This window comes from Colias eurytheme, chromosome 22 (genome assembly GCF_061535395.1).
Source record: "Colias eurytheme isolate Ceu_HAF_F1 chromosome 22, ilColEury1 Martin Lab GWU primary, whole genome shotgun sequence".
In the NCBI taxonomy this organism is placed as follows: domain Eukaryota; kingdom Metazoa; phylum Arthropoda; class Insecta; order Lepidoptera; family Pieridae; genus Colias; species Colias eurytheme.
Genome location: NC_143001.1, coordinates 4369851 through 4381901, shown reverse-complemented (window position 1 = coordinate 4381901; position 12051 = coordinate 4369851). Strand labels below are relative to the sequence as shown.

Genomic DNA, 12051 nt, shown 5'->3' with positions numbered 1-12051 from the left:
CATACAACAATCGTATTTCTGTGCTAGATCCCGGCGGACCACAATATATTAACATTAGTTACGTATAAAATTATCCCTGTTAAATAAAATCACAATGAAGTGGTTTATATGCTACGTGTGTTTGTGGTTCAGTGGCGGTGTTATGGGGAATTTCAGTTTTACGTATGACAGTGAGTATAATCTTCTTATATATAAAAATGAATCGCAAAATGTGTTGGTAAGCGCATAACTCGAGAACGGCTGAACCGATTTCGAAAATTCTTTTTTTATTATATTCCTTGAAGTACGAGGATGGTTCTTATGTAGAGAAAACGTAAATATGTACCACGGACGAAGCCGGGGCGGACTGCTAGTATTTAAATAATAATAAGTATGTATAAGTCGTGCAATGTACATAATATGCACATAGTATCTATCTATATTATGTATAAATAATGTATATGCACAACATTCGCTTACATAACTTTATAGAGCTTTACATACATAAAGCTCAAGGCGTTATTGTTGTTTTTTTGCACAAAACCGTGTCATACTTCACTAAATTTGCAGAAGAGCTTTAATTTTATCCGATATTTCAAAAAAAAAAAGACGGGTTGCACTCCGGGAGTGCCGGCAGAAGTGAAAACTTGATTATTAACGTTCAGCATGTTTGTTATTTTGGAATGGTATCCGTCTTACGCATTGGAATTTATATTTTTAGCCCTTATGGGCTAAAAAAAAAACATCCGTCTTACGCTTTTTCGATCTGCCACGTGTCCTGACGCGAGTTTAAGATTTTATACCCAACGCCGCTAAAGAAGATTTCACTTCAAAAAAAAACAAAGAAGGTTCTGAATTCGCGGCATTCTTTAGATATTGTTAATCTTTTTCACCTATTATAAAATTCAGAAAATCTATAAAAATGAGTGGGATTCTTTTAGATTTAAACTGTTTAAGTAACTAAAACATATTGATAGTTAATACTTCAATTTAATTTAAATTCATACACCGTTAATCTCCCATTAACTTAAATATTAAAAAAAAGTGTGAAGTCCCATGTCCCCTAGTGGGTCCCCTCGTGGGGCAGATGCATTATGCATACATCATGCATGCATACATCATACATCATGAATGCATTTGACCACCTCCTTGGTACAGTGGTTGACGCGTGAGCGTAGAACCGAGGGGTCCTGGGTTCGATTCCCGGTGAAGACGAAGAAAAAAAAAAATGTCTCGGTCTGGCAGGACACAGAAGGCTGATCACCTACTTGTCCCTTAAGGAAATGGATCAGTGAAACTTAAATATTAACAGGGAGATTAATACATAATTCCATTACAAACCAATCACTTTAATAACAAATGAAACGCAAAGCGAACTTCCGATAAAACTAATCAGGCATTAATTTAAATAATTGAACTGATCTTAAATGTTAACCGCTCAATTTCACTGGAACTTTGGCACGGACTTGGGAAAGTTTGAAACTTTCCCACTGAATTCTTTAATAGACACTTGTTCTGAATTGTTGTACGTTTGCCTTAAATGTGTACGATTTGGTTGTAATAATCTTAATCTTAATACTATTATAAAGGCGAAAGTTTGTAAGTATGGATGTATGGATGTTTGTTACTCTTTCACGTAAAAACTACTGAACCGATTACAATGAAATTTAGCACACATATAGAGGGTAACGGATTAACACATAGGATAGGTTTTATCCCGGAAATCCCACGGGAACGGGAACTATGCGGGTTTTCCTTTGAAAACGTGGGCGAAGCCGCGGGCGGAAATCTAGTAAAGAAATAAAATCAAAACTTGTCTGCGTAATCTGTCTTGTTCTTAAACTTCCATTATTTACCAAACTATATGAAAGACACGAAAGATTTTGAATCATTAGTTTTTTGGCAATTAAATTTGTTGTTCTGATTCTCTAACGGCTAACCAATTGTTAAGGCCATCTAGAACCTTACTTTTTTCGTGAAAGAGTTACAAACAAACATACATCCATCCTTACAAACTTTCGTATGTTAATAATATGTAATAGTAGGATTATATTTGCTTAGTGGTTTAAAATATATTAAAACTAATTTTTTTTTCAGTGGTGAATTCTTGTAGGGAATATACTTGCCAGCACGGCTATCTATACGAAACGTTCTTCAGGGCTGATTCTGAAGAATACAGGCGAGAGAAGTCAGATGAGAGTCTAGTATTTGAAATGCATATAGCAATTTTAGGGGCTAGTAACGGACATATTTTGTTGTCTACAGTTGCTTTTCCACAAGCTAGCGATCCTGTTTATGAAATTGGTAAGATACATTGTAGCTTTAATAAATTATTGTTAAAACTCCCGTTGTCCGTGTTACAACCGACTTCAAAAAAAGGAGGGGATTTTCAATTCGACCGTATTTTTTTGCTTTTGTTACGTCAGAACAACTGACTGGGTGAACCGATTAGTCCCATTAAAATTAAAAAGAAAAAACATTTCTGCATTATTCGTCTTGTTTTTGTCGAAGAATTCCTAAACTATTATGTAGACGTTTAAAAATCTACAATCACTGAAAATAAATCGCAATGTAATACTTACATACACTCGAAGGAAAAAAGTTAAGTAAATAAATGTTGAATCGATTTCTTCAATACGAAATATTTTATTTCAGTTATTGGCGGTGGAGGAAACAAATTTACCGAATTACGTAGAAATTTGCGGAGGAACGCCAAAACATCAGTGAAGACTCACCAAATATTATCTCCTATAGAATTTAGAGCATTTTATATTAAGATATCTGAAGGTAAGCCTGTAAATTATTTTAAAACTACTTTTGCAAAGGATAGTATTCCATTTATCATAGTTATTTACTTACTTTTACAAAGATTATTAATCACAATTAATTTTAATCTAGATATGTATATGCTTATTATTTTCGCTAATGTAATGACTATTCCTTATTATTGTAAAAATTTTAACTTTAAATAAAGCTAATTTAGTCAGTAATCAAAATATATATTGAAAATTATGAATATCTAGTTTATTATCTACAAAACCAAACAATGTGAAAAGCTCGGGGTTTTTCTGTTAACCTTGTTTTATCTAACAATATTACAACAACATTACAATACACAATATGTTTATCTTGTATCTATCCTTCAATTTGTTCAACTACATCAACAATCCTGCCAATAAAACTACAGATTTTTATTTATTTGTACAATCATAATATACATACTAAATTTACTACCATTTTGTTCATCATCGCCTACATGATTCAACTTATGGCTACGACAGTGTTTCTTAACGACTATCTCTTCAGAAAGTAGAAACTGCTTTACGAACCGGTGTTAAATATTTTTCATTCAAAAGTGGTGCATTTAGATCAAACGAACATAGAGCCAGGTCAGCTAGAGCTAGGACCAAGAGCATTATTTCGTGATCTTTTAGTGTAAACGAAAACTCGTATTCAGTGTTGTTCAGTATTAGAACATTGCATAGAATCTTTTCGAACACACTTAGAAAAACGAAAGAATGCTCTACGCCTGTTTACACTAAAAGAATTTGATACAGTGGGGTTAGAATGAGCATTCGCTCGTTTGATGTTAATGCACCGTAAGAAGTCTAGTTGAAAAAATAAATGTTTGAGTTAGATTTGTATTTTATACGAAAGTATTTATTTTCTTTTTTCTTTGTACTTAGTAAAAATTGACATTATTTTTTAGATGGGCTCATAGAATTCGGTAAAGAAGGAGATATTCTACCCATTTTTAGCTTTATGGATGTAGATCCAATATCAATTAATTACTTCAGTTTTGCCGCGTGGTCCGGGGTGGAAATTAAATTCCTTTATGACTGCCCTATACCTGGCTCCAAGAGTAAAGGTATGATTATATTAAGACTTTAATCAATATACAATCATTTTTTGTTCTAAAGGTTTTCGTTTGGTATGGTTAAAAGATGCGATAGTCTTTAGTTTAAAACTTTGTTTTTCAGTTATAAAATAATGTTTTTTTTTGTTGGTCTTAAGTGAACGGAACACATTGAAATTACCTATAATTGTAACTTTTCTTTGAGTAATAAATATTTATCATACAACGCCCGAAAAACCGCCCACACAGACTTTGGAATTTACTTTACTAAATACATGATTACAACATTTGATTCTTCATAAATTTTCAAGAAATCCTAAAAAAGGAGGAGCTCATCAAGTTAAAAAAAGTATTTAAGATTATTTCTTACAGCCTAATTCACTATTTTCAGTAACACCAAATTCTCAAGCGGTAGACCCAAAACTATCGAACTCAGACAAACTCAAGCGCACGTTACTATCCGACAAAGATCCCATCATACCACCCTCACCCCAAGTAGCTGTACAATTGGGTATTAAGGTTACAAGTGTTATGTATGACGCTTTTGAATCGAAGTTGACGACAGGCGTGTCTATTGTTATGGTAAGATGTATTAGTTATGGAATAAATAAACTAATAAAATTATACTTTAATGAATATTTCTAGACAATTTTCACACAGGGCACGATCTGATCAAATACTAAGCTTTCGCTTGTGTTATGGAAACCAGATGGCTGATAAACATACATAATACATATATTGAAATTTTAACACTTATACTCATATTTTTTTATATCGATCTTCAAAAAATTAACAAAAATGTCATCTAATTGGTAAATTTTGTACAGAAATGGACTGACAACAGCATGGCATGGAATCCCAGCAAATTTAATAATACAGACAGCCTTACTTTTCGATTGGGACAAATATGGAGTCCTAAGTTCTATGTTTTTAAGTAAGTACCTGTAGATTATTTGGAACTTCATGAAATTATGCTTTTAAATCACGCTATGTCACAAATGATACAATCTACTCCTTAACCTTAAGGATTATTATGACAACTGATTGACATGTTTAAACCACTTTTCGATTATTGACCTAATATGTAAGTAAGTTTAGTGTAGTAAAGACCTTTTGGTAAGTTTTTTGGACATACTTTTATGCAATCAAAAAATCAACTATCATTTTACAAACATAATAATTATTTACAGTTTCATTATTGTTTTTGTGTAGGATTTTGTATCTAGCTGTTCTTAATAATGATCGATTATTAAACCACTACCTTTCCGTCCGCAGTTTCGCCCGCGTTTTCAAAGAAAAACCCGCATAGTACCCGTTCCCGTGGGATTTCCGGGATAAAACCTATCCTATGTATTAATCCAAGTTACCCTCTATATGTGTGCTAAATTTCATCCTCACAAACTTTCGCATTTATAATATTAAATTAATTAACTAATTAATAGTAGGAAGATTTAAGCATATATTAATTTTTAATTTTTTTTCAGTTCAGCCTCTATCGGATTAATAGACGCTAGGAATCCAGAACTGATCACGATGGTGAACAGTGGTGAGGCGACATACCACATGCATGCCACTATTAATACTTGGTGCTTTGATTATGGCAATACTTTGACCAGGTATATCTGAGTATTAATATACAGTTGGTTGTCTTTCTATGTTTATTTATTTTTTACATTTATTTTAGGTAACAGACAGTAAATTGTACAGAGAGAGAATATATACTTTACAGACTTTTACAGAATATTTTATTTTGGAAAAGTCCATGCACGTACCGCGACAATACATCATATTAATATAAGTACATTTACAACGTACGTTTTAAAGATTAAAAAAAAAAGGATTATTTCAAATTTCAATTAAATCCTTATGATTCGAAAAAATAATCATTACGATTATTTCTCCTAAAAGTATAGGAAACTTTTGTGCTAAGATGACCAGTAATCTTAATTCTAAGAATTTTTGCAGATGGCCTCACGACGAATATGTCTGTGCGATTGTCATACAACCATGGGAAGCGCATGAAAAGATCACGCTAAAAAATGTCGACGTAAATAGTATGAAAGCTGTAAGTATATAAAAAAAAGTGAGCGTGTACTATTGTACACACGTAAGAAGTGAAACTTCTTTATGTGTACCTACACTAGTCTTTCAAAAAATAATTTACTATATGCAACTTTACAGAAATACGTCAATCACGCGTGGTAGGGATAAGAAAAAGATGGCGCGTAACGGAAAAATGTCACACGTAACGAAAAAATGTAACACTAAATTTTTTTTCCAACCCCGATAAAGAAGTTTCACTTTAAAAACTATTCAAACGATTTCATGTAGGAATATTTTCACGTTGTTAATACTTTTTATTATTTAGCAATGAATTCACAGAATATTTTCAGTCAAATATAAATTATATAAAATTATTGCACGCCTCATAAGCGAAGCGTTGAGGTGGGTACTACTGTCACTTCGCGCAAAACATCTGATTTTTCAAACTTAAAATGTCTTTATGTATCATACATTGCACTTGTAAGATAATACATACACACACGTATTAAGAAAAAACACTATTTTTAACGTTCATGATATTTTTGATGTCATTTTTGTTATTTAAACTAGTTAAAAAACAGTTTAAAAAAGTTCTGTCTTGGACGTCCGTGTGTCTGTATGTGCGGATCCTTTTTCTTGTTAACACGATAGCGACCGAAATACTTTACTAATCGAGTCTTTTTTTTTCTCTTACGCTTGAGTATGCTCAGGAATAGAACCCTTTCATTTTTCAGGGTCTGATTCGATGTGGTTTAATTGTTATTAAATAAACAAAAATAATAATTAATAAATATTTATTAAAAAAAAAAATTATGAGGCGTGCACTTTTGGATTTTCCAAATTATTTTTTATATGCACACGTGACACGTAAATGAAATAATTTCCCCGTTTTTAATATTTTATTTTAATATCGAAACTGTATACTTCTACTATACCTATAGTCTAGTTTGGAACTTTAACAGTTAATCTTTCTGTTCCCATACTGTTACAACGAACCTAATGTTTTAATTATGTATAGACATAGTATATAAATACTAGTGTGTAGTAAAGGTAGCCTATGTCCTTTCTCGGGTATCAAAATATCTCCATACCAAATTTCATGCAAATTGGTTCATTTGTTTAGGCGTGATTGAGTAACAGACAGACAGACAGAGTTACTTTCGCATTTATAATATTAGTATGGATTTTATACAAATTAAAATACTACTTGCTTATAAAGATTTTATTATAATAATAATAATATACATGTAAGTACCTACTACATATTAAAAAAAAGGAACATCTTACAGTTCGCGCTAACAGACACGGTCATACAAAACGCGTGGGAGATATCATCATCACACTTCATAGTGAACGTTAGTTCGTGGAACGAAATGTACCCGACAGACGACAACACAACACATCAGAGCGATAGATTCGTGCTCAAAGTGATCTTGAAGAGAAACGCTAGTGCTTATAATATCGTGTTTTACACGCCTTTACTGGGTAAGGAATTTTCAGGAATGATACAATCGATATTTTTGCTTAGAAAGTTATCGGGATGAATATTGGTCACATAATTAGAGATTGATATTATTGATTTAATTCAGCTTTTTTGGCATAATTGGTTACTTCTTATTGTTTTTTGTCGTTACCGAATTTTATTTTATTCTTTACTAGTGGTCCGCATCGGCTTCGCCCGTGGTATTTCGCAATAAAAGGTAGCCTATGTCCTTTCTCGGGTATCAAAATATCTCCATACCAAATTTCATGCAAATTGGTTCAGTAGTTTAGGCGTGATTGAGTAACAGACAGACAGACAGAGTTACTTTCGCATTTATAATATTAGTAAGGATTTTGATTTGTTGTTCGTTTAAAGTTTGAAAAGCCTGTAACGGTGCATTTACATCAAACGATCATAGAGCTAGAACTAGAGCAAGAGCATTATTTCGTGATCTTTTAGTGTAAACGAAAACTCGTATTCAGTATTGTTCAGTATTAGAACATTGCATAGAATCTTTTTGAATCCACTAAGAACATCGATAATGTTCTACGCCCACTCTACGCCTGTTTACACTAAAATAATTTGACATAGTGGAGTTAGAATGAGCATTCGCTCGTTTGATGTAAATGCACCGTAAGATGCACTGTTAACTTTAGGGGTAGAATTGCAAGATCCTGATGTTTATCTACATCATCTATATGATGATAATAATAGACCGGGAGATACTGACACAAAATTTCGAGTCATTTGTAACAGGATGGCGGTTCTACAGGGGTCTTAGTACGCAATGACAAAAAGAAAAACGATGGTGTGAACGCTGGTACCGGCGGCTTAGACGCGTGGGCGTTAGTTGAACTCGTCGGAAAATAGCGAAAGTCAAACGATTTGTAACAGTATGGCACTTATTTTTCCTGTAAGTTTGAGGATCAAAAAATATAAATACAAAATTTCAATGATCTATGTGTTGGAAATCTTCACTTATATAAATTAATAATAAATTAAGTTTTCAAGTATGACAGCACTTTTTCCCCCTACTAGAAGTATGGCAAATATAATAATGGTCACATTTTATCAAATACTCTCCAAAAATCCAAATGCAATACTGGTACAAAAAGTTTGGCGAAATAAAATTTTTTTGCAGATTTTCGGCGGTATGGCGACCATTTGGAATCGTCCGAAAAGTATGGCATGGCGATTTTCGTAAATGGCTGCACGACGATAGTTACCTGTGCAAAAGTTAGCCTGGTACAAATGGTTGAATAATTGTTTTATTTAAATCAACACATTCGCGTCGGTATGGCGGGCTGTAAGTCACACCGGAAAAGTATGGCATGACACTACCGCCTACTTCTTTTTTATGGGCTATCGGTAAATTCTAAAATTTTTGTGTTACAAATCGTTTGACTTTCGCTATTTTTCCGACGAGTTCGACAAACGCCCACGCGACTAAGCCACCGGTACCAGCGTTCACACCATCGTTTTTCTTTTTGTCATTGCGTACTAAGACCCCTGTAGAACCGCCATCCTTGTTACAAATGACTCGAAATTTTGTGTCAGTATCTCCCGGTCTATAACTTCATATTTTTCAAATTCAAATTCCAATTCAAAATTCAAATTAATTTATTTGCCAACTAGCTTCCGCCCCGCGGCTTCGCCTGCGTGGTGTTTTGATAAAAGGTAGCCTGTGTTCTTTCTCAGGGTCTAAAGATTGTCTGTGCCAAATTTTATCAAAATCGGTTAAGAGATTTAAGCGGGAAAGCGTAACAGATAGACAGACAGACAGACAGAGTTACTTTCGCATTTATAATATTAGTAGGGACTAGTAGGGATAAACACGGTATACAGGAATGTTATTTATTTATAACTTTGTTTTATTTTTCAGTTCTAGTAACTTTCGTGCTCCTCTCATTCTGGACAGAGCCAGTCAATTTATCTAGAATTTGGTTCTATACTAGTTGCGTCATCATAATTTGTTTGGGATTGTGCTATATTGATTATATGGTACCATGTCACACGGTACCTTCTATATGTAAGTTATTTGAATTATTGTATTCATTTATGATTGTTATTATACACATGGTCACAAATTATTTACAATAATTAGGTGTTAAAAATATCATAGAAACCTCTCTAGGTTTCTTTGTTTTATTTTTATTCATGAACTAGATTATAGAGTTTATGCAGGAGTTAAAAAAAAGATAAATACGCATTATTATTTTATTGCTATGTTTCGAAAACATTTCAAACATCATTCTTATTTAAAACCAATACTTTTTTCAAATCAACTTTAAGAATTCACATTTCGAGTACATACAAGGAACACTTAGTTGAATTACAATTATTTCTTATCTCATAGCTGCGCTCCGCGGTTTCACCCGCGTGGCTCCGTTTCTGTTGATCTTAGCGTGATGATATATCGCTTATAACCTTCCTCTATAAATGGGCTATCCAACACTGAAATAATTTTTCAAATCGGACCAGTAGTTCTTGAGATTAGCGCGTTCAAACAAACAAACTCTTCAGCTTTATAATATTAGTATAGATATCAAAGCGATAACAATGTCTTGTTGTTGTCACAGGTAATATAATACTATACTAGGTGCCTACGTACCTTTACATTTCAGTCTTACACATCTTATTTTAATCACATTTCTTTCTAATAATAATATGTTACTACATTATTTTTCAGTGGTACTATACATAACAGTACTAGGCGGTGTGTTACTTGCGATATTTATACAAGTGGCACTAATGACGTCACTCGCCCAGCGGCTCTGCAGAAGCTCCATAATGCAGCACATTGTGACGGCCCAGTGGTTTAGATCAGTGTTCTGTTTGCCGCAATTGAAGGTACGTATCACAGATAATATAATATACTAGCTTTCTGCCCGCGGCTTCGCCCGCATTTTCAAAAAACCCGCATAGTTCCCGTTCCCGTGGGATTTCCGGGATAAAACTTATCCTATGTGTTAATCCAAGTTACCTTGTATATGTGTGCTAAATTTCATTGTAATCGGTTCAGTGGTATTTTCGTGAAAGAGTAACAAACACACACATACACATCACACAAACTTTCGCATTTATAATATTAGTTGGATAGGATTAGTAGGATAGGATTACTAGGATTAGTAGTATTCTATGTTAGTATGTATAATGTAATCTCTCTGACGGCCTCCTGATATTACTTTTAAGAGTAAAAGTTGTGTGATTCAGCTAATTATGAAGAAATATCCTACAAATATACAAGAGCAAAGCATACCTTCGTTTAATTTTTTTTTTAATATTCATATGACACTAATTATGTTTCGAAGCTATAAAAGATTTACAAAGTTGTTTCTCTTTTATGTTGTGTTGTGATTTTCTTAAGCTAATTCCGTGTTATTTAAAATTTTCCTTGATAAGTCAAGTTGGACGTTTTTTCATTCATTTAAAGAATTTTCAGTTTCTCATTAAATTTCATATTTTTTGTTGTTCATTTATTTTCCCGGTAAAAATTTCTTAAAGAAATGCACGATCTGTTACGTTTTCTTAAAATAGCGGTATTTATTTATCACAAGCTGTGCCACGTGGTTTTACTCGCCAGAAAAATTGGGGAATAAAGTCTTATTTCTATGGATTTTATTATTTCTTTTATTACGTAGGTACATGATACACTGCTAGATTCCATCATTCATTCATTAGTATACGCCGTCATTTGTAAATGTCGTCATTAAATGAAGGCGCTAGTCATTCAATCAAATAGCAAATCCAACCAGATGACTGCGACATATACAATCTTTTCAACAGTTGAAACATTTAGAGTAAAAAAACAAGCTTCCCAACTTTGTTTTTCATACAAACTTAATATTTGATATGAAAAACAATCGTTACGATACACACTACACTATAATAATAATTTTCCACATTATAACATACATTCAGAAACTACATTCAAAATAACAAAACATTTAAAACAAAAAATATTTTTTTTTCGATCATTTCCAACTATAAATTGCATTTTTTTTTTCACCTCAAACATTAAACTTAGCGTATATAATGCAAGAAATATTTATTTATTCCTTTTTTTATTGTTTTAGCTATGTCACATCTACGACACGATAAACGAAAGCAGTTCGAACCAAGAGGACGATGACGGCACAGTAGGAAAGAACATTGAAGAAATGCAGTCGGATAAAGTTCAGTACAGTGAGAGTAGAGAACTGGCAGAGGCGATAGATAAATGTATGTTTGTTGTTTATTCTGTGGCGTTTGCTGTTCTTTTGGCGCTGCACTTTTGAGTGTACGAAATTGAAATAAAGAAAATAAAATTATATGAGTTTTTTTAATGTGTATCTAAATCTTGTAAATAAAGTAGTAAATGACATTGATAGTTTTGATTGTAAAATACGAGCTTTTGTGTAGCCAACAAACCTTGTGAATAAAGTGTAAAAGTGACATTTTGTTTTATTTTAACAGTCTTTGCGAAAAGCGTATCAACGAATCCAAAACATGGTTACGATTAAATTTTATTCAATAAAGTGTGCTAAAAATTACCACTTACTTAACACGTTCACTGCGGCACCTAAAATGCCAAACTTACCGTTGTTGCGGCATGTCTTCCATACTTCACATCGGCAAGTTCACCACTGTGCGTCATGAGCCATTTTTATCACATCGCACCTTCTGACTTTGAAGGTTAATAATTTCATGA

The 12051-nt window shown here is 32.9% G+C and overlaps 1 protein-coding gene across 1 annotated transcript; it reads left to right on the top strand.

The window, feature by feature from the left end:
- On the top strand, positions 1-11788 carry NtR (neuronal acetylcholine receptor subunit NtR). The gene is made up of 12 exons (XM_090115004.1): positions 1-170; positions 2077-2283; positions 2635-2766; positions 3689-3847; positions 4227-4417; positions 4663-4769; positions 5320-5451; positions 5801-5900; positions 7168-7363; positions 9244-9390; positions 10051-10211; positions 11438-11788. The coding sequence occupies exons 1-12, from the start codon at positions 95-97 to the stop codon at positions 11636-11638; spliced, it is 1809 nt and encodes a 602-aa protein (XP_089971130.1). The 5' UTR covers positions 1-94; the 3' UTR covers positions 11639-11788.
- The last annotated feature ends 263 nt before the right edge of the window (positions 11789-12051 follow it).